This window comes from Chionomys nivalis, chromosome 7 (genome assembly GCF_950005125.1).
Source record: "Chionomys nivalis chromosome 7, mChiNiv1.1, whole genome shotgun sequence".
NCBI classification, from domain to species: Eukaryota; Metazoa; Chordata; class Mammalia; order Rodentia; family Cricetidae; genus Chionomys; species Chionomys nivalis.
The window spans coordinates 94,424,730-94,451,813 of record NC_080092.1 but is presented as its reverse complement, the minus strand read 5'-3'; the positions used below and the strand labels follow the sequence as shown (position 1 = coordinate 94,451,813).

The following is a 27,084-nucleotide window of genomic DNA, read 5'->3' as shown; positions in this document are numbered from 1 at the left end:
TTCGTTCCTAGAATCTCTGCACATCTATGAGAGTTGAACTGTGACTTTTCTGTGTGTGAAGGTGATTGTTGTTACCAACCTGGGAGAAATACAGATGTGCCAGGGGATTTGCAAAGTCATTCAGAACCCTTGGGTAGACTAGAAAAAAATGTCCCTTCTGGGCATATGCAGCACCTAGGCATGTATCTTTGATAGCTGGCTAGTGTCTTTCCAATAATAAATGTTAAAGAAGAGGTTTATTTCTAGGGTGGTGTGACCCCATCAGGCTGTCCCTGGGTAGCAGGAGAGAACCACAACTTTTCTTTGCAGGGGCCCAAAGCCTTGACCTTCCCTTGGTTACTTTTAATCTAGCCAGGGAGATGTGATAATCACATGTTGTGAATAATTAGATCATCATCTACCCTGACCTCTATGTGCACATGTGCACATGTGTGCATGTGTACATGTGCATGTGTGTGCGCATGTGTGCATATGCAGAGGAGCCAAGTGTATTCTGTGATGATAATTTAACAGTCTGAAAATGTCTCTCAGAAGTGCAGGCATGAGCTGAGTGTCAGGACCAGGGTGGGTGAGGATGAGCCTTGTGGATGAGGGCATCCCCATCCTTCCTCCAGTGGGATCAAATAACACCACAATGACCTGAGAGTCAAGAGAAAAGAACTTTCTGGAAGGTCATGGTAGTCAGCCACAGCCAATACTGCTGGGGCACCTGAATGTAAAACAGAGTGCAAGTCTTTTGGGAAAGTTTTCTTTCTTTCTTTATTCTAGAGTGGTGAGTCAGATGCCCCATTTCCAGGGGTTTTGTAAAGAAACAGAGGCAGAGACTGCTTTTGCATAAATTTAAGGAATCTGGAAGGAAGAGAAAGTTGAGAGATAGGATGAGCGTCTGGGGAGACAGAGGGGTCAAATGAAGCCTTTTCAAGTCAGGAAATGCCTGCTTCTATTTAAAGATGTTATGAAAAGAGTCCATGAAGAATGGGAGGTTGTATGTACCTGAGAGGACCCACCACATAAAAGAGAAGGGTCCCCTGGGAATAAAAAGGCTCTTTACCTCAGAGAAGGGCAATGCCCAATTTCTAGCTCCAGAGAGATGTGAGAAGGGATTCTGGGATGGATGTGGTGACAAGTGAGGGGTGGCCTTAGTCACTTTAAGCACATACGAGGTGAGGCTGAATCACAACAGTGGTTTATAAATGTGTATGTACATTTCTTGGGGGTTCTGTCAAATTCTGTATCCAGATTCAGAACATTTAGGCTGAGGCCCAGGGTTACAATTGATCATAACATCTGGTTTCCTAGAGCCCCAGAAGATGGAAAAAGACAGCATGAAGAAGAGAAAGCATCTTAGAGAAGAATGGAGCCTATATCCCAGAGTGAAAGGGCTTACTAGCAGGATGGGTCAGGAGGAAAGGCCAACATAGAAATGAAATCTTCCAGAGGTAACAAAGTTGTAATAACCATAGGCTTTATAATAAATGTGGGACCTCTAGTATCAACGATGTTCTTGAAACTGGGTTTTATATACCTAGCCAAACTATCCCTCCAACAAGAAAATTTGTGGCTTTATATACCCAGCCAAAACTAACACTCACTTCCTTGGGAGGATACTTTGACATAAAGCACAATTTTGTTTACTTTGAGATAGAATCCTGCTATGTACCCCAGGTTGCATTAAAACCTAAGAGCTATCTTTCTCTCTCTTACTGAATTCTGGGATCATAGCCCCTGTGTTACCACCTCTAGCAAACCAAGACTCTTTGATGAAGAACCTTGGGATTCTATGTGTCCAGGCATCTTTCAATGAGTCTCTTGATATAAGGGTAGTCTGTTATAGTATAGATCACCAGGTCTTTCTCTAGAAGCCAAAAGTTGAATGACACAGGGGGAATGGGATGCATAGTGACCTAAGAATGGGAGTAAACACACACTCGTGTGTGTGCACAGACACACACACACGCACACACACGCACACAGATGCACACACAATATCAAAAGTAAAAGCTTTCTGAATATGCAAAAAAAGAAAATTGACTCAAACCAAATGTGCTCAGGTGTGTTGCATCACACAGCTTCACTGTTTCTGAACATATAACATGTGTGTACCTTCATTGCCCATGTTGTCTGTCCATGTAATGCCAACTAACATGCCTGAAATGTCATGACTCAGGTCTGAGACTGTTGTATGCTATGAACTGTGGCATTTTTTGCTGTACACGGAATTTCCTGGCTATAATAATAGAAACAGAATGGTTCAATTATAGAAAACAAGAACTTTTAATATATTACTCTGTCATTCCTCAGGATGTATCAAATTAGTATATCTTTGGATGGTATTCTGTTAGAATGTTTTGGGTTTAAAAATTGCTGTTTGAGCTGCTGACTTGAGTTTCATTTTGAAAAAGATTTTAAAGTGAATTTTGGCTTGGGATTAGGACAGAATTTCCAACAATTTCTGAAATGGCCCTAAACGTACTTCTAAAGTTTTGTATTACATATTTATGCAAAGCAGTGTTCTCAGCATTGATGACTACAAAAATCAAAATATTGATCAACTCCGAAAAAACACTGAAGATGCTCTATATCCTGCAGTACCAAATATTCAGCAAAGATTTGATTCTTTATGCATAAATAAACAACCTCACCCATCTCGTTGGAATGCACTGGTGTACTGTAGCAAATAATTGCTTTAAAATAATTCCTTTGTAACTTGTTACCATAGAAAGTTTAATTTGTTTAGCTGTTTTATACATCTATACACCAAGAGCTGCACAATTTTTCTTCAAGCATACAGTGGTTGTGAGCCAAAAAAGTTTAAGAAGGCCAGTGTTAGATCACAAAGTGTGAATCAGGAGTCAACGGGCCTGGAGTATAGAAGGTGTTCCCACAAGCTGAGCTGATCTGTACCTGAGACAGAGATGTGTTCTCTACCTCACTTTTGTATTCATAGATTCCTGCTAAGTAGGGTTTATTTTCAGCCAGATCAAAGTCAGGTTTGAGGAAGTTAGAGCAACAATGGTGAGCTGCCATCTTCAGATGTCTTGGGACAAGTAGCGAAGGACTGGCCAGTTCTTGCGTCAGCAAGACAATGGGAAAAGCACATCTGGGCAAGGTATGCGCATAGCCAATCCCGATTCAAAGGCCAGAAGGATGCATGGATGATCCAATTCAAAGGCTGGAAGGATGTATGGAAGACCCAATCCAAAGATCAGAAGGATGCATGTATAAGCTGTTTTTCTCTGCTTCTAGAGCAAGAATTAGCAAACATTTACAAAGGACCAGATATTTAATATCGGAATGTATTTGCAGTGAAAAAGACCTCTGTTGCACCTAGGTAACCTTCCTTAAATATAGCATCTGGCTGTTAAGAGACCACAAGAAAATGAACAGAGAACACCAAGGACCAGAGGAAGTATCTTGGAGGAGAATAAAGCCCGACCCCACATGAAAGGGCTAAACTAATGGCAGACAATATACAAATGACTAGGTGTGGTGAGTTTCAATAAAACTTTATTTAAAAACACACCAAGAGGGCCAGATTCAGGTCATAACTGTAATTTGCCAACCCCTGCTCTACGGAGACTTCTGTTTTCACTATCTTGAGAACTGCCAGATCATTTGAAAATGTTAAGTAACCACTGAGAAATGAACTTTAATAAAAATGGCTAATGTTATTATGAGCTTATTTGATGTCAGACCTTTTATTATCTCCTTCGACCTTCCTAACCTTACAACACAGCTGCTTTGATCAGTCTTACTTTGTACGTGAAGAAATTAACACTTAGATCTGCCTCTGACACTGTGTCCCAGCCCATCTCCACTCTTGTATCTTGCCTTCAGAAAAGAAAGCCTCCATTACTTCAAGTCCTGGTTCACACTAGTCTGGGAAATTAAGTGGAATCCTATTTTATGTGTGCTGACTTTTACAAATTCTGTAAAGTTTTACAAAGAGAAGAGTCCATTTCAGAGGGAAAGTGAGCATGCCTGCCTCATTCAGAGCTGAACACGAACGTGCATGTCTTGTGCGTAGCCATTGAGTAACAGTAACCTGGATTCCTCAACACTTCCACCCCTCGCTGTCTTCAGCTTGCAAAGCCTCGCTTCTTCAAAATGAAATTAGTGCACGTGGCTGTACGTGCGACAGATAGTCATCAAACATTGGGTTAATTTTTAGAGATTAGTGAGTGTTTGCTGTGAATCTGAATATCGGAAAACACACATTTGAGGTGTAAATAGCTTAATTTGCAAGGTCAGAATAAGCAAAGACACAGTAATGGACTAGAGAAGCTGTCCATGCTGAATGCATGTGTTCTCTTGTTGTTTTAATTACTTTGAGCGTGTATCCAGCGTGGGGCTCCACGGGGAAAAATCTCTGCCTTCGAGGGGCTTGCCGTCCAGTGAGGGAAGATAGGCAGTAAGGAACTAGGCAAGTTAAAGTGATGGATTGTAGCCCAGCATGTCAGTTGGTGGGGTGGGGGTGGGGAGCTACTATGTAAGAAAGCTGGGAATGGTGGCACACGCTTCTAATCCCAACACTGGGGAGGTGGAGACTGGCAGAGGCAGACCACTGGGACTCACTGGGCAGCCAGCTTCATTCAACCTGCAAGGTCCCAGAGGGACCCTCTGAAACAACATGGGTGGTGCCAGGGATGGCTGGTGCTGCCAATCAATAGCATCCAGAAGCACCTGGAAGATGGGTGGTGCCAGGGATGGCTGGTGCTGTCAATAACATCCAGAATCACTTGGAAGATGGGTGGTGCCAGGGATGGCTGGTGCTGTCATTCAATAGCATCCAGAAGCACCTGGAAGATGGCATCTGAGTGTACCTGTGAGAGATGACCTTCATAATGTTAACTGATGGGGAGAGAAACATACTAACCAGACCTGGCGGGGGGGGGGGCACTGTGCTGCAGCAGGTGCTATCCCTCTCTGTTTCCCGATTGTGGACGTGATGGGACCAGCTGATTCTGCCATGTTGCCATCCCCATTATGACAGGCTACCCTTGAACTGTAAACTAGAACAAATCCTCCTCTCTTAAGTGGCTTTGGCTGGAGTTATTTTATCCCAGAAGCAGGAAGAGCAACGGGGACATCACCTGTGGAAGAGAGGCTCATGAAGGTGACATCTGCCTCCCCCATACACATACCTGTACACAAACGTGTATCTGGCCAGGCAGTGGTGGCGCACGCCTTTAACTCCAGAACTGGGGAGGCAGAGGCAGGCGGATCTCTGTGAGTTCAAGGTCAGCCTGGTCTACAAGAGCGAGCTCCAGGACAGGCTCCAAAGCTACAGAGAAATGCTGTCTGTCTCAAAAAACCAAAACCAAAACAAAACAAAAAAAATGTATCTGAACACACAGAAGCACGTGTATACATACAGACATGCATATGTATGTCCCCCCACACACACACACACATATAGATATTAGTAAAAGAGAAAATTGGAGTGGGGAGTATGTGTGTATGTTGGTCACCTGTGTGCACACTTGGGCTGGTAAGCCACAAGGGGACACAGAGGCCAGGTGCCCAAGCTGAACGCTTTGAATCTCTCTCTAGAGTGGGATTGCTCTTTCAGAGTGATTGGCAGCAAGGCCTCATTGGTCAGGTACCATTTAAAAGACGTTGCTGTGAAGGCGAAGGGGTGAGCCCCCTGGCCATTTGGAGGGCGGGCAGTGCAAGCACGGGGAGCAACAAGTGCAAAGTTCAGGGGCAGGCCCGCATGTAGCATGGCTGAAAGGGGTCAAGCTGGCCAGCTCTGTGCTTGGAACTTTGATCAAAGGCCCGTGCCCTTTGAGGTGTAAAAACCTAGCTCTGGTAGCCCCGAAGGGCAGATCCACGGGTTCACTCTTGTTCTAAGCAGAGTAATAAAAACCTCGCTCGAGTCAGAGTTTATCACTCCGAGTCTGAATGGTCCTCAATGATTCTAAATCTTCATCCAATTCAAAGATCAATGACCCAGCCCCCAGAGGCAGGTTTCTCTGTGGTTACATGCTCATGCACTTTATGGCAGACACATTAAAGACATTGTCGAAGAAAACGACTCCTAAGACCGCTTTTGCAACTATCACTAAGTATGGGTTTGATCACAGGCAGTTTCCTCTTCCTAGGCGCGTTCGCAGCACATTTAGAGCGCCCTCTCCCGTCCAGTGCTATTCAGCATCCTGCTGGGAGCCCACTCCAGACATGAGAACCTCTGGCTCCCCGTTGCAGGAACAGTCCAAGATACAAACGATGCTTATCTTTTCTCACGCACGCTCTTTCTGTCCCAGACTTGCCTACATTTTGCAGTTTCACTGTTTAAAAACCCTGTCTCCTGCAGTCTCGTTACCTCTGTATTCTCTGGCTTGCATCTGGCTCCCAATCAACAAAGCCAGATTTCCACACAGGCGTCTGTGCTTGGAGAACCTTCTCAGTCTCTCTAAGTCTCTGGCTCTCTTTTCCTGGAGAATGGGTGGGCACTGGCAGGAAAGAGGAGAGATCTGCTGTAGCGCCTGCACTACGGGATGGTAAGTGTGCTGGGGACTAAGCTGCAGACTTAAAAACACACACACACACAGACAGAGACACAAGGACACGGGTCGTCCTAGATACAAGAGTGCCAAGAACGCCCACTTTATTGTGCACAGGGGCAGCTTATATAGGGCTCTGGCCACACCCCAGTTCTAGCGATCTTTTAGCTGCAGGCTGCTCAGAGCAGAGGAAAACAAGTTGTTTACAAGAAATTCAGGGTCTGGTGGTCCGCAGTCCCCAACAATCTGCCCCCAGCAGATCCATCCCAGGGCTGGGAAGCTAGAAGCCCAAGCTGTGTGGATTTGGGCCTTGGCACAGACAGGCTATAGGTACTGGCTGCCTCAAAACCAGACAGGGGTGAGCATCACCCTTGTTAGGCCCCTTTTTCCTAAGGGAAGGAAAGAAAATTTTAATGAGAGGGCCTGTGTGAGTTTGTACATGTATCATGTCAGCATGACAGTGGAAGGCCTTCGGGAGGTGGCTGGATTTAGATGAAGTCATGGGAGCCGAGAGCAGGAGATGATGGACCTGTTCCTTCCTCCCTTTCTAACTCTTTCCTTCCCTTCCTTCTCAACCCCCCCCCCCTTTGTTCCTTCCTTTCTGTGGAAGCAGGGTCTCTTGTATACCAGACTAGTCTCAAACTTGTTATGCATCCAAGAATGACTTTGAACTCTTCATTCTCCTACCTCCGTCCTTTCCTGAGTACTGGAATATAGGTGTACCGCCATTCCCGGTTTATACGGTGCTGGAAACTGAACCCAGGATTTGATGCTTGCTAGGCAAGCATTCTACAGCCAAGCTAAGATAAGGAAGAGTGGGGGTGATGGCTCACGCCTGTAATGCCAGCAATGGAGAAAGAGACAGTTCTGAAGTCAAGTGGGGTTGCACAGCAAAACCCTGTTTCAGAAGAGAGGAGACCATGGGTTGTCCATGCCAAGAAGAGTCTCACTAGAAACCAAATCAGCTGGGACCTTGATCTTGAACTTCCTGGCCCCCAGAACTGTCAGAAATAAGTATCTGCTGCTAGAGCCACCCTGCCTGTTGACTCATCGTGGTTGCCAGGGTGGTCAAGACGGGGACCCAGAACCTTCCTCTTTCTATAGGCTATTGATAAAAACACACCTTCTTCCTTTCTCTACTTTCCAACAGACCAGCATGGAAGAGACACACAATTCCCTAGAAGCTTTATCTTAGGGCTTGGGTGGGAAATGGCGACACCTCTGCCAGGCACATGCACTTGGTCCCCAGATGGTGGCGCTGTGGGAGAGGTTGTGAAACCTTAGCATCTGTAGTGTCTTGCTGGGGGTAGGGGTCAGGACGAGGGCAGGGATGGGCTTGAAGGTGATATCCTAGGACCTCTGTCTTTGCTTGCGGATCTACCAAGATGTGAGCAAGACATACCACAAGCTCCCATCGCCAAAGAGGAAGTCCTCTCAGCCGCCATCCCATCTCTGCTGTGATGGATGGATGGCTCTCCCTGATGCTATGAGCTAAAATAAGTCTCTCCCTTCTTAAGCGGCTCCTGGCAAGTGTTTTGTCACAGTGATGAGAAAATTTACTAATATGCTTATATTTCAAGGTAAGCCGTTCTCTCCATTCCTTTGGGTGGGGAAACGATGCCTATCTGAAGGTCCCTGCTCTGATGGTGGTGGGGGCAGTCTGCCCAGTCCTATCTGCAGCACCCTGAGCTCTGATGGAGAGAGAACTATATATACCTGGAAGGGGATGCTGAAACTTGTGTTGGGAAGGATACAGAGAATCTGTAATTTTGCTCTGAAAATCCATAGCTCGGGGACCACTTCAGCCGTGACTCTTCTCTGTTCTCCTTCATTTCTCTCCCGAATTGTGTGGTGTCCGGTTCTTTGGCTGACTGTTTCTGCCTTCTCGACTCCAGCTAAGCAACCACGGGAGCGGGTGTCACAGCTATGGGTGGAACCCTGTGACTTGAGCAGCGTCCACCCAAGGTGACTGTGGAAGCTTCTGTCTGTGCCTCCAGAGTGTCCCCACTGGTCCCTGACACCACTCAGCGCTGGTGGAGCACACAGCCTGATCCTGTAATTGAACACTCTGTTCTAGCTCCAGTTATGCTAGAAATTGAAAGAGAAAAAAGAAATTACACAGTAACAACATCAAAAAGCTGACTCTGCCTGACCCATCCCGAGCTCTGTGCCTGTGAAAGGGCACAGGGGGTGGGTTTGGTGTCCAAGGCTGGTGTTAAAGAAGTAGCTGCCCCCACTTCCTGCCTCAGCTACCATCTTCCTCTTGGACACAGTGAAATGACCCTCCCCTTTTATAAAGTCTCCCCAGCAAATAACACCCTCTCACTAACCATGTACAGTGGAGAGGTAGTCCTGTGGTCCATGGATGTTTTCCTAAGAGAAAGCACACACATGGAGAGGTGCACGTGTGTACAGTAGTGTGGAGGCCAGAGGCAGCCGCAGCTGTCAACCCTCGGGTGCTGTCCAGCTTTTTTTTTAAAGATAAGCTCACCAGGGATCCACCTGTCTTCATCTCTCTAGCACATGAACGCCTCCTGCCTGGGCTTTTTGTGAGGCAGGATCTGGGGGAGGGTATTGAACTCAGGATTTCCTGTTTATAAGGCAAATGTTCTACCCACTGAGCCATTCTTCCTATCACCAGGGGCACTAAGAACAAGGGTATGAGCCTGGCAGTGGTGATGCAGGCATTTAATCCCAGCATGCAGGAGGCAGAGGCAGGTGGATCTCTGAGTTCGAGACCAGCCTGGTCTACAAGAGCCTAGTTCCAGGACAGGCTCTAAAGCTACAGCAAAACACTGTCTCGAAAAACCAAAACCAACCAACCTAACAAACAAGAACAACACCAAACAAAGAGGGCATGGGGTCTGCAAGTGACTTTCTCAGAAACGAGCTCCTGACAAAGGGACAGGTTTCCCACACCAAAAGTGATAAGAAGAAAACTACATTGATGAGTTTGCCTAGCCTGAGGCCCCCAATGCCAGAAACCTCTCTATTCCGGATGGATGGAGGCAGATTGACTGAGAGCTTCAGGAGAGGACCTCTCCTTAACCATTCAGGCATGAAGACTGTCTACAAAGACCAAAGAACACCCTCCCTCTCCTCGCCCTATCATGGGGATAAAGCTTCTAGGTTTGCGGGAAACACCTGGTTTTCCTAAGGCCCGCTCTTAGGAAAAAAAAGCACAAAAGCCATTTGGGGCCAGAGCAGCAGTCAGTTCAGACATTTGCAGTTACAAGTCTGGGCTCTGGACCCAAATGGAGGAATCCACCAAGGTTTCAGACATTGCTACCCACAAGAACTCCAGCCCAAGGGCACAGACAGCCTGCCTCTCAGCTGCTGGCTTGCTGGTTAAGAAGCAGTTGCTGCAAAACTGACTCTCAGGCCCCCTCTGTGAGCAAGCTGTGTAACAACACCCCGAAGCTCAGCTGTTCTGATGGGCTGGGCAGGGCCTGAGCTCTCAACTGTGCAGTTCAGAGTCTGGGGGATGGGGTGGGCAGGATCTGGGCTTCTGCGCGATGGGAGGGGCCTGACCACGGGGGGTGGGGGGAGCCGCCACATCTAGGTTGCCTGGCCCCAAAGCTACTCTTCAAAACTCAGCCAGACAGCAAGCAAGCCTTGGGCCTGGACTGAGCAGGGCCAGCCAGGAAGAAAGAGGCAAACCTACTCTTTGAAGTGAACGAATGAAAAGCAGAAGAAAGGCGGGCTAGTTTTTCATCCGGTTGCACTAAATGCTCGCAGCTGTTCCAAGGCAGGTGAGGAGAGAACGGAAGAGGACAGAGAGATATGTGCAGTGACGGTGTCCCTTCCACAGCAATGACAAGAGGCGCCCTGGGACGGAAGAGGATAGGCCAGAGCCCTCAAAGTCAGTCAGATGCCTGAAGGGCAAAGGCCAGAAAAGGAAGACATGGGGAGTGTAGTTCAGAAGAGGGCCCCCCCCCCCCCGCAGGAGGGATGAAGGGGAAAGCTGCAAAGGTGAAGGGTCTCCCTCCTTCCTTTCCCAGCCGAAACACCAAGTTTGCACGGCTGACTTCTTTCAGCAGGCTCAGTGCCAGGGACTACAGTCTTTTAGGGAATCCACGGAAATGTTTTAATTTCTTTTAAAATCAGGGGAAAAATTAAATGAACTTTTAAATGAAAGAAAATGTTTTAATATGTAGTAATATATTTGTTTTTATGCCAACACGACCGAAAATATTACTTTTAATATTTTTAATGGAGGAAAGAGCCCACGGAGGAAGAGGCGCCTGTTGCCTGTTGAGTGCAACGGTCAAAGGGGTCTTAACAGCTCCTGGGCTTCCCACACCGGACAGTACATTCTGCTCCGTTCCCTGGGCCACAAGGGAGGACCCCTCTGGCTCTCTCCATTGTGTCTCCGCTGCTAATGTGACTTTAAAAAGGGGAGCTCAGAAGGCTAAAGAAGAAACAAAGAGTGCACGAGTTTGGCATCAACTTCACTTTCTCAGCCTTCTGCGAGTCCCAGGCTTCTCCTTTATCTTGCTCTCCTCCCTGAGCGGTTCCAGACTTTTAGAGTCTGACCTGGGAAAGAAAAACTGGAATCAACCGGCCCACCGACACACATCCTACACACACACACACACACACACACACACACACACACATTCTCTTCCCAAACTGTCCTTCCCTGTCAAGTCCAGAGTGTTGGGGACCCAGGCCTATGGAAGGTCTGGATGAGTCCTTCGAGGGAGGGAGGGAGGGAGGAAGGGCGGGCTGAACCTGGAAGAAAAGGCCTGAGAGAGAGCGGCACACTCGCCGCCCGCACTACTACTGCCCTCCGGTGGGTCAGCGGCCGCGCACACGGATTGGGTTTCTGCGGGGCTCGCTCCCGGGCCTGGCTCCGAGCCGCCGCCGCCGCCGCCCCCTCCCTGCGTGCAGGCTGCGCTCCAGTCGCGGCCACGGGGTAGCGCTCGGCCCCCCTCTCCTCGTCTCCGCCTCCGCCGCGCTCGTCCCCGGCTCCCGCTGCCCCCGCAGCTCCGGCTCGACGCAGGCAGACTCTCAGGCTCGGCAGCAGAGCAGCTCTTAAGACGCTGAGCCCGGGCAGCCCAGGGCTCCGGGCTCCCTGAGCCAGCGGCTCCAGAGGTGGGCGAGCGGCAGGCGCGGACGAGGCGGCGGAGCGGGCAGGCCGTGTAGACCCGGGGTCCCCGCGCTGGGCGAAAACGCCGGGCGGCCGAGGCGGCGCCGAAACCCCGGAACCTGGAGCTGCCGGCCGAGCTCTTCCCGTGCGGCACGCGCGGAGCTCCAGTCAGGGCACGGCGGAGAGCAGGACCCGCTAGTCTCCTCCACCGGATCGCCCGCAAGAGGCTCCGCGCCCCGGGCGCTGGCTAGAACCTGGGCCGCCCAGCCGGGTACCCGAGCCGGGCATCCATCGCTGCCCGCAGCTGGCGCAGACATGGGCGCACGGGGCTGCGCGTCGGGCGGCAGGTCCCGCAAAGTTTGCTAGCCGGAGGGGCGCAGAGCTGAGTGTGAGCTTGGTACCGAAGCCCCCCGGGAAGATAACCCTGAAGTCTCCTAATTGGGCGCGAGAACCGCGGAGCTGAGAAGGGTGGCTCGGCCCTGCCAGGTGCCGCCTGCAAAGTTAGAAGAGAAGAAAACTTCGGTACCAGGAAGACTCGGACCGTTATGCTAACCGCACCCCCCGAAACCTGTGCCCCCTCTGAAAGACACCCGGCACCCGCGCCTGCAGCTGTGCTCTGCTTGCATCCAGTCCCGGGGGCCGGGCGCCTGGAACCACGGTGACTTACGTCGACCCGGGAGAACCCAACCAGGGGGCGGGGAGGGGCGGGAGGCGGGCAACGTGGCCATCAGGAGGAAGTTTCCTGAAGTTGTCCTCTCATTTGGGAGCCTGGTCAGCAACCAGGCAGGATCGCAGGGGTCGCTCTGCGTGCGAGAAGTAGTCGGAGTCGGAGTGCTAAGGGATATAGGAACCCCGAGTTTGAAAGGAGACTTGGTCTCTTTCTGCTCTCCCCACGCCTTGCGGAGCAGCCAACGCAGAAAGAGGAAGAAGCATTTGGGGTCGCCGGCGCGGCCCCTCCGGGCATAGCGTCCCGGACTCGGCCACACAGTCTCCAGGGACCAAAGCGCGTACCGGGACCCCACAGGATTATAAAGCAAGTCGCGAAGAGGGTGCACCTTAGAGAACCCCTCTGCAGGATGGCCAGCATGTGGAGGCTGCTGGTTTGGACTCTACTGGCCCTGCATAGGATCCATTCGGCCCGAGCCCAAGGTACAGTATGGGCGACTCCACGTGGGACTGGGGAAGGGGTTGGGTGGGCGGGAAAGGGGTACCCCCTGAGAAGCCGCGCTTAACCCAGGCTGAACCATCTCCTGGGAGTCTCAACGCTCTCCCCTTCTTCGACTTTTGGTGCTCTCTTTGGGGTGGGACAGTGTCCCCTAGACTTCTGGCCTTTCTGGTTGGGGATGATGAGGTCGCCGGGGAGGTGGAGAAGCACCTAAGGTGCGGTAGGTGGGCCTTCGTGGGTGCCCTCTAGCTGGGATAGGAGGGGCGCATCATTTCATAACCTGGCTCCACTGAACTCCCTGGGTTCCGGGTCCTGCTTGGCATCCTAAAGGAAGGGCAAGGCCGTGCCTGGCAAGCACTAGGTGCCCCGGGGCGAGAAGATGGGTTAGGCAGAAGGAAGACGCCGTAGTGGGGCTCAGGGTGCCTGCTTGGTTTCCCCTCAAGAACAGTCACTCTGCTTGGCCACGTACGGGAACCCGCGCCTGGCTGCCTCGCCGACCACTGGAGCTGGGGCGGGTTGGCGGCACAGGCCTGGAGCGGTGGGAATAGCGGCAGATCTAACCCACCCTCCAGACACACCCAGCGGGCAGCCCCAGACTCTGGCTTCCACAGCTAGCTGGGTGTCAGACCACTGCTGCTTTGATCTGTAGCCGCCCAGAAGAGCCAGCCAGACGGTGAAGGTCTAGTGGGGGTGAAGATCTAGTGGGTGTGGAGTAGGTGTGTTGAAAGGTGTGATGGGGTTGTTTCTCTCCACCTCCTGCAGCGGATGCTCAGCCATCTTCCGGGTCCTCTGGAGGGTCCCAGTAGGTTAGGGCGGCTGCGCTGGAGCTTTCTTGCCTTTGGGGTTCGAGGATCCAGGTGGTGGTGGTAGCGGTGGCTGAGCGGCGCCTGCTGGGGGCAGAGGGAGAAGGAGTCTAGACTGAATCCCCAGACTCACGGATTTGGCCTTAGATTTTTGTTGGTTTTCCGGGCTCACAGGAAAGTCGGACCTACCCAAGAACCAGGTCGGGAGGGACTGGGTTGGAGGCGCCGCCCCCCCCTCGCCCCCGCCCCTCCCCACACAGAGCCTTTTTCCACCTCTGGGGTCCCAGAATCTCGGAAGGAAAGAAAGAAAGAAAGAAGGGAGTCCACTGTGTCCCAAGTCAACCAATCCTCAGAGCCAAGATCGGAAATAAAAATTATCAATTGTTGCTCACAGGGTTTAGGGGAAGACTTTACACGGTAATTTAGGTAAAAGCACTTGGAAATTTTCTAATGAACTCTATAAATGTAAGGCAAGAAAAGTTATTATTTTTATAGTCACCGTAAAACCTTCCAGTAGGCAGGGACCTCGGAGGTCATCACATTCTAGTAGCCATTTAACAGATGGGGAAACTGAGGCCCATTGCAAGGAACTAATTTGTCCAAGATCATACTGATATGTTGGGTGGGAGTCCTGAGCCCCTCTCTCTGCTACCAGGACCCTCTGTAGCTGACGCCTCTTGTCTGGAGTGAGATTTTGTGGAGAGCCAGGGCAATGGCCTTGACAGAGTAGGAATGGGTTGTCTTCCTCTCTGGGTACTGGTGAGTTTGTTTTGAGGTGGCCATAGGAAGGTTTTCAAGGGGTAACAACTTGGTGGAACCTTCTAGCCCCACTTCTATGCAGACTCCAACAGCTGTGTAACTCGACTTGGGAGGGGCAGGTAATTCACCAGGTCCTCCTGTCCAGGACCAAGCCTCTATGGAGTCTCCAGGGCACCATCTTTCAGAGCCTTTATGTCCCACCCACTTCCACGCCTGCCTGAGGCCAGGATGCCAGCGTCTACTGAAGTTACCACCTCCCATCCCTGTGCTTCTCCCAGAAGAGCTCAGTCCTCCTGACAGGAAAAGAGAAGCCCTTTCCTGACCGTTTCTCTGTCTCTCAAACTTCTGGTTGCTGTTTTCTCTTAATGGGGGGGGGGCTCGGGGGGGGGCTCCCCTTCTACTCTGATTATGTTCTCTGGCTCTGAGGATGTTTGTCTTCCAGCACTGCCGACCACCTTCCATTTGTCTCCCTGCAGAGAATTATGGGAAGACAGTCTCCAGACTCCACCTTGGAGACAATGTTGAGTTTGCTGTCTGAGGGTTGATGTTAGGGCATAAGGTCATGTTTTAAAATCTGCTTTGGGGTTTGAGGCCATGCCATTAACCCTTTGAGGGTAGTTAAAACCACCAATACTGCCTCTGAGTTCAAGGGGTCCATTCTGCAGAGGTGACATACACGGGCACCCAGCAGCTGTTCCTCCTGTGAGATAAGTGCCCAGCAGTCACTACTATGAATATTATGAAGGATTTTTTCTAGTTCTCTTTCCAGGGGCTGGACTAAAGCTACATTCCCTGGTTGTACTGAAAAACTATCATTTGGCCATTCCTCCCCAAATTGATCTTACATGATCCCTGCTCTTTTCCCAGACAAAAATGCAATGGTAGCACAGAAAGAGCATTTGCTCCCAAACTAGGAAGAAAGGGTTCGTGGTCTGGTCAGGGCAGCTGCAGAGACGTTGCTGAAAGACCCTGAGCTATGGGAACACTATCTCCCTCTTGGAAGAGTTGGTATAGTTAGAGGGATTCCAAGGAGAGGCCCCAGGAAGTCCTTCCTATACAGGAGTGGCAAACTTCCTTCTGTGACCACCGTGGTGTTCCCTGGAATGGTCTGCAGGAGCTAGTCACGTGTAGATTCCACCATTGCTCAGGGGCTGCTAGGGTTGAAAGGCCCCAGTGAACCTGAGAGCCTGAGGTTCTCTTCATATGCTTGTGGACTTGACCTTTGCTAGAAAGCATCTCCTTGCCCAAGCAGCGGGGCAGAGGGCAGGAGCTGCCGAACCAACTGGCCATTCTAGGAGGTTCTTTTTCAAGAGAATTGCACCTGGTGGGTGGGTGGGGGACAAGAGGGCACTGCAGCTGAGTGAACCAGACAGTGGGGAAACCCTTACAGAGGCCTGGAAATGCCAATCCCGAAGCTCCTGGACGGCCCCAAAGGGAGCAAGTTTAGTGCTGGGAGCTAATCACGATAAAAGCCAAACAGCACACGGGGGAATGGGATGAAAGTTTAATTACATGGTGTGGCTAAGCTGTAATTATTAATTACTGACAGCAAAAAATAACTTATTGATCAGGGCCTCTTGCTAATTACCAGGAGGCCCTAGTGTCATGCTTGCCTGGGGCTCAGCTGTCAAAAGCTCGACACGAGCCTGAGCGTGGGTGGGGAACGGTCCTGCTTCTCCCTGTCCCCTGCTCTTCTACCCCTGTCTCTCTCACCCTGGGTACCCCTTGACATCAACTGGGGAGTCTGGAACATTGTTGGTACGGTGAGGTGAGTGATGGAGTTTAGTCCTTGCTAGCGCTGTCTGCAGAAGTTCCCCTTTATAGGGTGGGGTCACCTGGAACCCCAGAGCCAGAGGCCAAACCATGCAGGGAGCCCACACCTGCTGAGGAAACTCTCATGCATGGTTTGGCAAATGCTTATCGACCATCTCCCCCCCCCCCCCCGCGTCCTCTCCTGGAAGGCTGGAGTAGGGGCCAGGAACCTCATTCCATCAGGGAAAGGGGGCTGGGAAGGAGGCCAAAATCCTTTACAGCAGACCTGTGTTAACGCAGGACCTCGGCTTTAAGATGGTGCGTTAAACTGCATATTGGGACATATTTGACCTTGATTCCTAGGACACAGTCAGCTGTAAGCTAAAGGAGAGGGAGAATGGGCTTGTTTCTTGTCCTAGAGGTTCAAAGAATACCTGGGGAGTATCCGAAGCTGCCCAGCTTTCATACTCTTGGCAATGGAGGGCTCATTACCTTATACCAGCTGTATATATGTCTGATATATATATGTATGTTTTATATATATATATATATCTGTTAGACATTGTCGCATGTTGAGGAAGGAATTGGCTTGTAAGTTGTTGGCTATTCTAGAATTTAATGGGTTCCCTGCTTGGCAGGAAGCCCTTTCCCTGACTCCTGGTCCCTTGGGGAATAGGGGACTGGAGTTGGAATTGACATTGGGTCTCTGAGCAGCTGGGGGTTACCCACTTTAGCTCCCCCATCCTCAGCGCAGTGCTGCAAAGGCCCCTGGAGCTCCCTAAGTGGTAAGAATTAGTCATTGTAATTTGGGGCCTTGGGATGCCAATAGCAACAAATGGGCCAGCAGCGGAGCCGTCTACTGCCTGTAATGGAAAGGAAAACAAGTCAGTTGCCGAGACAGCCCTGGTTACGTACCACTTACCAGTCCCGGCTACCCATATGCTGGGGAGAGGCAGAGCCAGGGAGCCTTACTGGATGAAGGAGTATTAAGACTTCCCAAGACCCCACCCCAGACAGGAATGAGAAAACGGGCACTTCTCTGGGCACACTCAGGGAAGGGAGTGTGAACCAGGCTATGACTGAGGGGGAGCCTTGGCAAAGCCCTCCTGATGCAGGGGAGTTCCTGGCTTGGGTCTGCCCCTCTCAGTGCCCACTTCGGTCGCCACGCAATACTGAACTGAGCCTGCTTCCTCATGTCTGAGGTGAGGGCATGAAGTACAGCCTCTAGCTCCCTGTGGTGGTTTTGGGTGGTGAAGTAAGAGTATACAATTAACTTTGTAGTTGCTCTCGATAAGCCAAAGACTTCGCATGTCTGGTCACATGGCTACAAGAACGGCTGAGTCCCTCCTCTGCTCCCTCACCACGTCATCTCCACGCATCCAGTTGTATGGAGCTGTGTAGACCCACATGTTCTTGGAGCTCTCTGTAAGCCAACCTCTAGCATTGGCATAATCGCTTACTGACTTCTAGTTTCCTCAGGACCCATCCGATGCCCCTTCCCCATCTCTGAACACCTACACTGTGCCATCTCAGAGCAGGCAGTGCTGTCTCTGCCCTTCCTTCTGCAGATCCTTGGCCTCCCAGTACCTTGATATGATCCCTAATCTTTCGTCTATCAATTTCTCTCTTGTATTCACTTCTGAGTTCCCAGTCTCAGTAGCAGTGCCTGGTACACAGGGACTCAACAAATACATATGAATAAATGAATGAATGAATGAATGAATGAATGAATGAATGAATGATGCTCTTTCCACCTGGCCCTGCTTCTTACTTTTCCAGCTTCCAGTCTTGCAGGGATGAGTGGCTTCTAATGTGTCTGTGATCTCCTTTGTCCTGTGGAAACCTCCTCATGCCAAGCAGCAGAACACTCCAGACTAAGAGCCTGACCCCAGCAGTTGGAGCCTCTGATGGTGGCACCACCATGCTGCCACTGAGGGAGGATCCTGCTCAGACATTCTGGCCTCCCAGCCATTTTTGACTCTGAGTCGGCCAGAGATGCTAGCCTTGGGGCCACTACTGAGTCCCTGCAAGCTGCCCTCTACCCTCATGGAGTACAGGAGCAGAGGAGAGGGGTGAAAAGTTTGGGGTGACGCCAACCTGTCCATAGATGTACTGTGTAATACACAGGATCTTGTAGAGGAGAGGAGCCAGGACACATCATGCCAGCATCCAAAGACATCAGTCCCTCTTTTAACAGCCATTGGCCCGCACTGACTATGGTCCCATCCAATATCAAGGGTGAAAAGTAGAGAAACTCAGCAAAGCTGACTGCCCAGGTAAGACATCTGGCTGAGACATCAAACCATCATAACCTCGGGATTCTGTGATCCTAATGTGTGTCTCCTTGCCATCGCCCAGGCTGCCCCTTGGCATCTTCTACCATCTTCTCAGTGAGACTTCACCCAATGGCCTGGGAGCTGCTCAGCTGTGCTGTTGGGAGACAGGATTAGTCTAAGGGAGGCAGCAGAGCTTAAAACAACTTTGGGTTTCCTCCTCTTCCTCCTCTTCTTCCTCTTCATCCCCCTCCTCCCCTCTTCTCCTCCTCACCCCTCTCCTTTCCCTCTTCCTCTTGGTTTTGGCCTCCACCTCTGTTGTATTCTCACAAGACTTGAGCTTCGCAGAATTCAGGATGCTATCCCTCCTCCTTCTTGCCATCTCCTGCCTGGGGCATCCCAGAGCTGTTGGAGAGGCCTTCCTCAGGTCTCTTGAGATTCTGATGACTGGCTTGTCAGTGACCAAGCCCCACAGAAATCTCCCAAATGGAACAGGGTTCTGGATAGGGGAGAAATGAGGTAAGAAAGACAATTAAAGTTTAATGCCAACTAGGAAGCAATTAGTGGCCCAAAGGGGCCATGAAATTTTGATGTCGTGATCATCCAGGGAGAAGGAAATATTACTGGCATGCAGCTCTCATAGGGAACTGAGCTGCTGTGGTGGCTATGGAGACTCTTGAGGGGCTGCTGGAACCAGGACCCTGGGTACCCCTCTGGGTAACCCTGGAGATGCAGATCAGGGAGGCCGTCGATATGTGATTTAGAATCCAGGTGATAGAAGGGATATGGCCCAGCGCCACTGCATAACATAAGCTCATGTTATGAGTTAAGCCAGATTCTCCATGTCTTTGTAAACTGTAGCCACCAATGCTGCATGAAACATCAGAGGCTCAGCCAGGGCAGCACAGATAGGCGGCCTCAATCATGGGTGGACCCCTGGGTTCCTACTTACCATTTATTGCCTGGGTCACCTTGGATGACTCACAGAGACTGTAGGTGCCTCGATTTCTTTATTCATAAAGTGGGAATCACAGTTCTGTCTGCCTCATTGACTGTGACAGGGTTAATGAGATCAGCTAAGCTCCTAGGACACTAGTCAGTATACAGTCAGCTCTAAATAAGTGTTGTTATAACATTATCCCTTCTTGGTAGAAGAGAAACAACATAAACTGGGCCTGGGAGTAAGCAGGTGCCCTGGCCCGAAAGAGTTCTGTTTCTTCTGTCCTTTACAAGCTTCTAGGCATCTGAATTCTGCACGGGGTGTTTATTAAGTAAAGACACTCACTGTCTCTAGCTGCAAATGCAAACATGCTCCCTGCCCCCCCCCCGAAAGCAGACACAGTCAGTTGTCCTCAGCTGTGCAAACTTCAGGGTGAGTGTTTTTACTAGATCCTTTCATAAAATGTCAAGTTGATATGGGTAGCTTTTCAGTTCAACCTGTGAAGCAGGGTGACAGAAAAAAAAAAAGATGTTAATAACATTAGCATCCAATTCAGAAGCATACAGTAACCTGCCAAGACCACTTGATCTGGGAGAAAGAGATGATGACATGTGCATGCCCTGGGTTTGATCCCCAGCACGGCTGGAAAACAGACACACAGACAGACAGACAGACAGACAGACACACACACACACACACACACACACAGAAAGGGAGGGGGAGGGGAGAAAGAGAGAGAGGAGGGAGAATGAGGGTAGGGAATGAGAGAGAGAATGAGAGACTATGAATGTAGGTCAGCTGCCTCCCAGGGCACTGCTTTTGATCTGGGCAAGATGGCACCCTCAGGCACTCCCCGCCACACTGCTTTGGACCCACAGGTCCAGGGATTTGCAAACAGTCTCCTGTGAGGCTTTCCCCCAGATTTTCAGGCACAGGAGCTGGGCAAGGGATGCCCCTAAACTGGCCTCCTGCACTCCAAGGAAAGCCCAAGCTTCCCTCAGTTCTCCACGTGCCCACCCACAGGGTCTTAGCCATTGGTGCTGAGAGCAGAGACCCCAGGCTGGTGTCACCATCCACCACCACCTTCCCTGTGCCTGTATGCAGGCTCTAATCCAAGTTCAGGCTGCCCTCTCTGCCAAGGGACCTGTGAACACCCATCTTTTCCACTAACCCAGATTCCATTTGTCCTCCAAAGTCTCATGGGAAAGCATCATTGATTTTGTAGCACAGGCCTCAAAATTCCCACTCTCAAGACCCCCACAGGCTCGGTGTCCCATCCCCTCAAGGTGCCCTCAAACTAGATTCCCATCATTTCTGGATGCCTGAAGGCTGGGAGCCCCGAGAGGACAGGGTCCTCTCTCGCCTCAGGATACCTACTGGCTGGATGATCTGCCCTCTCAGGACACCCAGGCATTGGTACCTGACCCTCTCTGAATGCCCACATACTGGGTGCCCTGTCCAATTGGGGCCCACAGATAAGATATCCCACCCCCTCTGGATGTCTGCAGACTGGTACCCCATCCCCTCAAAATGTTCATGGCCTGGATGCCTCATTCCTTTAGGATGTTCACGGGCAGGATGTTCCATCCTCTTTGGCCTTGTTGTGGCTGACTGATCTTGTAATGTGTGTGAGAGACTGATTTCTTTAATTACAAACTCCTTGAGTCTGGATAATAACGCTTCATCAACAACCATAGAGGTATTAGACATCAATTACTTTTCCCAATTAATAAACTTAACCCTTTAAAGAGCGAGCTGTGCGAGTTTATGAAGCCAGAGAGAAGAGAGCAAATTGATGATCCCAGAGGCCACCACTGTGATTCTCACTGAATCCTTCTGGGTCGGGCTTTTTGACCCTTGTGGCTAAAGAGTCCACACTGGGAAGGTATAGAAGCATCAGTAGCAGTTCCTAAGTCACCCAAGATCTGGCTGTCATGGTGGAAAAGGGTGGACACCACCTAGGTGGATCTGGCTGGATGACCCTAATCTACTCCCCATCCACATAACCTTTTCCTTTCTACTATTTTATTTTCCAAATAAATAGAAATTTTCATTCCACTCCATAGCATATCTGAATTCCATTTGCACACACAGAGACTATTTCAAAGCTAGATGATACTGGCTAAGATGTTTAGTGTACTTTCCCCATGGCTTCCTTGGACCTCTGAAGGTACATGGGGAGAAAAAAATGAGATGATTTCTTAGGTCATGTCTTCCAGAATATTCTAAGGTATCTGGCATATGTATTCCAACCCATTCTCATTTGAACATTTCTGTCACTCTCTAAAGCAATTGAGTCACACAGTTGGATGGGGGCCATGGCAGCCACCTGCCGGGATGGTTCATGATGATGACTTTGAGAGTGGCCAGTGTGAGGATTGAAGTGGGCTGTTCTGTTGTCAGGTGCCCCTGCCATTGGGTGTTTCTGGTTCCTTGGCTTTGGCAGGTCAGTTCCAGGCCACTAGGGGCTTGTCTCCTGGCTCCTCCTTTCTCATTTTGATCAAGACTGGACAAACCAATCAGCAGCGTTGTTACAGAAGCATTGGAGCCAAGCGATGAGGAAGACTTGCATACTCTCCTTAGGGACAAGACCTCTAGACATTTTGTGTTGTTTACTTTTTTGTTGCTATAATAAAAAATGAATGAAACTTATGAAGGGGTTGTTTGGGCTCACAGTTGGGGGTACAGACTGTGGCGTAGAGACCTCATGGCGGCAAGAGCTCAGAGCAACTAGCTATATTCTATCCATGGTCAGGAATTCTGGTGACTGGTTCCTTTTCTATTTGTTTGCTCCAAGACTCCATCCCATGGAATGGTGCCCCCCCAACACACACACACACACACACACACACACACACTCAGAGTGGATCTTCCCTCTCCACTTTCTAGAAACATCATCATGGGAATCCCAGAGGGGTAATTTCTAGATACATCCAAACCCAGGCAAGTTGGTGATGAAAATGAACCTGGGTGTCTTCCCGGAGAACCAAGGTGACTGTTGACCTGGGAGCAGCTGACCTTTGTGCACTGTCTTTTTCTTCTAAGTCAAGTGACCTTGGCAAGTGACCAACTATCTCTTAACTTCAATGCTCGCAACACTAATATTTCTGGCCAACTTCCTTATTGGTCTAGGTGAAGGGCAAATGGCATGTCTGTGGACATTACTCATGTAAATTTGAGGTTTTATGAAAAGATCCAGTAAAAACAGTCACCTAAGGCCTGGGTAGCTGATAACAGCCCAATACGTAGCTTTCTCCATGGCATGCTTGAATTTATCTTCTAGAAAAGACCATTCCGGCAGAACATAGTCTCTCTCTGGCAGCGTTGGGCACTGAGCTCTGCCTGGACAGTCAGCACTAGCTAAGTGCTTTTAACGTGATTCCATCATCTGTCTGCTCCTGGTGTGTGTGTGTGTGTGTGTGCGCGCGCGCGCACGTGCATATTTGTACAGGTGAATTGTGTGTGTGTGCATGTTCATATGGGTGTGTTCACATATGTGTATATGTATGTTCCTATGGATACACGTGTGCATGTGCATGTTTACACAGGTGTGTTCACATACATGTGTGCACATGTGTTCACATGGGCGTGAATCCATGTGCACACATGTTCATATGGATACAAGTGTGTATGTATGTGCACACATTTGTATGGTTCATATGTATGGGCATGCACGTTCATATAGACACACATTTATTTGCAAGCATGTTGATATGGGTGCATGTACAAATATGTGTGCGTGCATGTAGAAGTAAGACGACAACCGTAGGTGATGTTGTTCAGGAGCTGTCAATCTTGTTTTTTGAGATGGGGCTGTCACAGGCCTGGGCTCACCCATTCGGCTAGGCTGGCTGACCAGCGAGCCCAGGAGTTCCTCCTGTCTGCTTCCTCCACATTGGGATTACAAGTATGTGCCACCGTGCCCAGCTTTTTCATATGGGTTTCTAGGGATTGAATGCAGGTCCTCATACTGGCAATACATGTACTTTACTGACTGAGCTGTCTTCCCAGCCAGTCTCCTCCTGACTTCTCTAGACATTTTGTGCTTTGGGAGCCAGACTCCCAAAATGTCAGTCTAGCTTCCCAAGCGTCCCACCTGGCAGCCAGCCTGAACAGCACCATTGTTTGTCCCTCACTGCCCTGGCACAAGGTCTTGGAAGCCAGAAAGGAGCAAGGCAATGCCCAGGGTTTATGCCTACTGTCCATCATCCCTATGATCACCTCTCTCTGGGCAGCATAGAGTGCTCCTCAGTACTATGACCCAGGATGTCGCTCTTCAGAGTCTTCTCCCCCTGCCTGGGTGTGGTTCCTGCATCTGGGGGTTGGCAGATGGGCAGTCTCAGGCCAGGCTGCCAGGGAGGGCCGGGGGAGTTCCTCATTAGCTCTGCTTCAAGTTCATTATCAGTCCGCGCATCACTGGGTGAGAAATGGCTGTCGTCAGGACAGTAATAAATACACGCCTGTCAGGGTTGATGTGATTGGAGTAATGAAGAGAGAGAAGCCACTGAGAGAAGGATGCTGCGGGCTAGGGCTTCAGGTGGCAGAGAACTCTGTCCACCACCCATCCCCCCCCCACCTAAGAAGCAGAGGACTGGTGCAGGGGAAGGGGGGAGCAGAAGGGAGGCACCGGCATAGAATGTCTTTCTCCTACAACTGTGTTAAATGGAGAGCCTAGAAAGTTCTGGAAGCTATCAGGTAAAAGGGACATGGTACAACACCAGGAAGAGAGAAACGGGGTGCCAAGGCCCCTACCCTCAGCCTTGGCCTGAGCAGAGGCAAACAGGACCAGTCTTTGGATAGTAGTACTTTTGATGGCTCCTCATCCTCCTTCCTTCTAGCCCTGGTTCTAGAAGAGCCTGCGGGAAGGCGTGGGGGGAACACAAGGCCTATTATACACACCGCCCTGCCTGCCACCTCGCCTGCAATGTTACAATGCATTGTGTATCCAGGAACTTGGAATGCCCAGCACTGAGTGTGGGGAGCAGGCTTCCAGATCAGCTTCTCTCCCTCTCTTCTAGGGAAGAACCTGGGGGCACTTGGCCGAGTCCAGACAAGACCAGGCTGGCCCTCCAAGACTCCGATGGATAGGGAGAGGGGAGGGAGCACAGACTTGTGATGCCAGGCCCTGGGGCACCTGGAAGAAACTGGAACAGGCAGGATGGAGGGCGGGGTGAAGCTGTGTCATTCTCTCTGCAGCCCCAGGAACCACCTGTCTGGTATGGAGTGAGGGTGGCCAGGAATGGCAGATTCCTCGGAGGGCTTATTCAGACCCCCAGGCCCCATCCCCAGAGCTTCGAAACCAGCAGGCCCAAGGTGAGGCCTAGAACTCTGCATTTCTAACAGGTTCCCAGCTGACACTGGTGCTGGTCCAGGACACACTCTAAGGATACCTAGTGTCAAAGTTTGGCCAGAGCAGGGATGTCCTGGCTATGACTGGACCAGGTATCCTCCATCCAGAGGGACTGTGTCTGCTTCGGCTGCAGGGCTGACCTTGCTAACGCCTGGACTCGAAAGCCTGTGGCCTTGTGCTCCAGTAGAGGTGCGGCTCGGCCTTCTCATTTCCTCACCAAGTTCTTGCTCTTGATGTCTGTCAGTTGGCTTTCCATGGCTGTGACAAAATGCCTGAGCTAATTGGCTTAATAAAGGAAAAGGGTTTACATATGCTACGGGGTTTGGAGGTTTAGTGCATGGGCTCTTGGCCATGGTGCTTTGGGTCTGGGGCGGATCAGAACAACCTAATGGTGGCGTGAGGCGGAGGAGGAGGCTGCTCACCACTTTGCCTGGGGAACGAGAAAGAGGAAGGGGATGGTGCCCCAGTATCCCCAAGGACATACTCCAGTCACTTCACTTTTTTCCATTAGGCTCCCCTCACCGTGTGTGTGTGTGTGTGTGTGTGTGTGTGTGTGTGTGTGTGTGTGTGTGTGCGCGCAATACTCATGAGCACACAGGTGTTTTGGAGGGAGTGCACACATGTGGAGATTAGAGCAAAACCTCAACTGTCATTCCTTAGACACCTTGTTTTCCTTGATACAAGGTCTTTCACTGGCCTGGAGTTTGCTAAATAGGCCAGGCTGGCCGGCCAGTGGGCCCCAAGGAAGCTACTTGTCTTTCTCCCCTGGACTTGCAAGGGCATACCACCACACCCAGTTTTTTTCAAGTGTGTCTTCTGGGATTTGAACCCAGGTTCTCATGTTTATGGCAAGCACTTCACTTAGCTACCTCCCTAACCCTAGGCATTATCCTATCTCAGTGACTCCACAGGCTGATGACCAAGCTTTAGCATGTGGGCTCTGGGGAAACCTTCTCCAACCCAACCCAATGTCTTCTGTCGAAATAGACATGACAAGAACAGCCCACAGACCTCTGTCCTAGGAGGTCTGTGACTCTCCTGAGATGATGGGAAACGAAGGCTATTTGTTCTCCAAGTGTCCTCCAAATGCCTACAGGGTACAGGGTGCAGCATGTGGGCCCCAGCGAAGGCTCAGGCAGGTCCCTGGCATTGAGCTCGCCAGTGGCATTTGGGACGACATTAGAGGCACTCAGTGCAGGTAGAAACCCTGTGATTCCGGGGTGAATAAGGGTAGCTGACAATGCTGCCCAGAAGTGTCATCAGAGGGGAGGGATGGGAAAGTGAGTTGTGGAGGGTGGGGGCATCGCCCAGTTCTCTGGAACATTGCTGGACTTCTTTTCACTCTCTTCTGTTTCCAAGTGGGTACTGTGACCTGAGACTATGCACCTTGTGACCTTTCACTGCTAAGGTGACATTGTTCTTGATCTGAGGGGTCCCTCATTGCTTGCCTCCCTCCAGGCACCCTGATTCTATTTCTTAGAAACCACGCAGCTTTAAGATGGACGTGGCAAATGAAAACCGGGCAAATCATCTCACTATTGTACGCTTGTTCATCCCGGCCCGCCCGGCTAGCTTAGCTCTGAAATAACCACACAGAAACTATAGTAATGAAATCACTGTTTGGCCCATTAGCTCTAACTTCTTATTGGCTAACTCTTACATATTAGTTTAACCCATTTCTATTCATCTGTATATCACCACGAAGCCGTGACCTACCAGAAAGTCTCAACGTGTCTATCTCCGGCGGTGGGTCCATGGTCGCGTCTCTCTGACTCTGCTTTCTTCCTCCCAGAATTTAGTTCTGTCTTCTCTGCCTACCTAAGTGCTGCCCTATCAAGGGCCCAAAGCAGTTTCTTTATTCATTAACCAATGAAAGCAACACACAGACAGAAGGACCTCCTACAAGATCCCACTATATATGTTTGATGAGTAAATGCATATGGGGAGTTGCCGCTTCCTCTCCAGTTGCCTCCTTTGGTCCCAGGTTCCTAGAGCCTCCTCCAAAGGGCAGTGGGTGTGTCCAAAGTGTATCCGAATCGCTAAGACTAGGTTACAAAGGGCCTCCTCAGTTTGTAGAGGAGGGTGTGTAGCAGAGAGAGAAGTGGGAGTTCTGGGTCCCCCTCTCTTTGCAGTATCTGGTTTTCCAATTGGGAAGTCAGCCAGCCAGGCAGGACAAGGGTCCTCCAGTCATTCTTCTTGACCCATCCTCTGTGCAGGATGGACACATCAGCAGAAGTGGGAAGCCAGAAAACTGCAGGTCAGAGGGCCACTTCTTGTCCTAACAACCTCTGACTTTAGGAGCCCTGTGATTCTTTGGTGAAGCTCGTATCTCCTCCCAGACCTCCCTAGACTCCTCCCCGCTGCTGCCCCAAAAGCTTATCCCCAGGCACATGAAGCTCCAGAGCTGAGTTCAGAGGAACCTGCAGTTCTCCCAAATAATTCAC

General features: G+C 50.4%; 1 protein-coding gene across 1 annotated transcript in view; it reads left to right on the top strand.

The window, feature by feature from the left end:
* Window positions 1–12,337: 12,337 nt before the first annotated feature.
* The window catches only part of Sdk2 (sidekick cell adhesion molecule 2), a 278,134-nt gene continuing 263,387 nt past the window's right edge, over window positions 12,338–27,084 (top strand). The window contains exon 1 of the mRNA XM_057775509.1: window positions 12,338–12,747. Within this exon, the coding sequence (XP_057631492.1) occupies window positions 12,675–12,747 (73 nt within the window). The 5' untranslated portion in view covers window positions 12,338–12,674. The remainder of the gene's footprint in view (window positions 12,748–27,084) is intronic.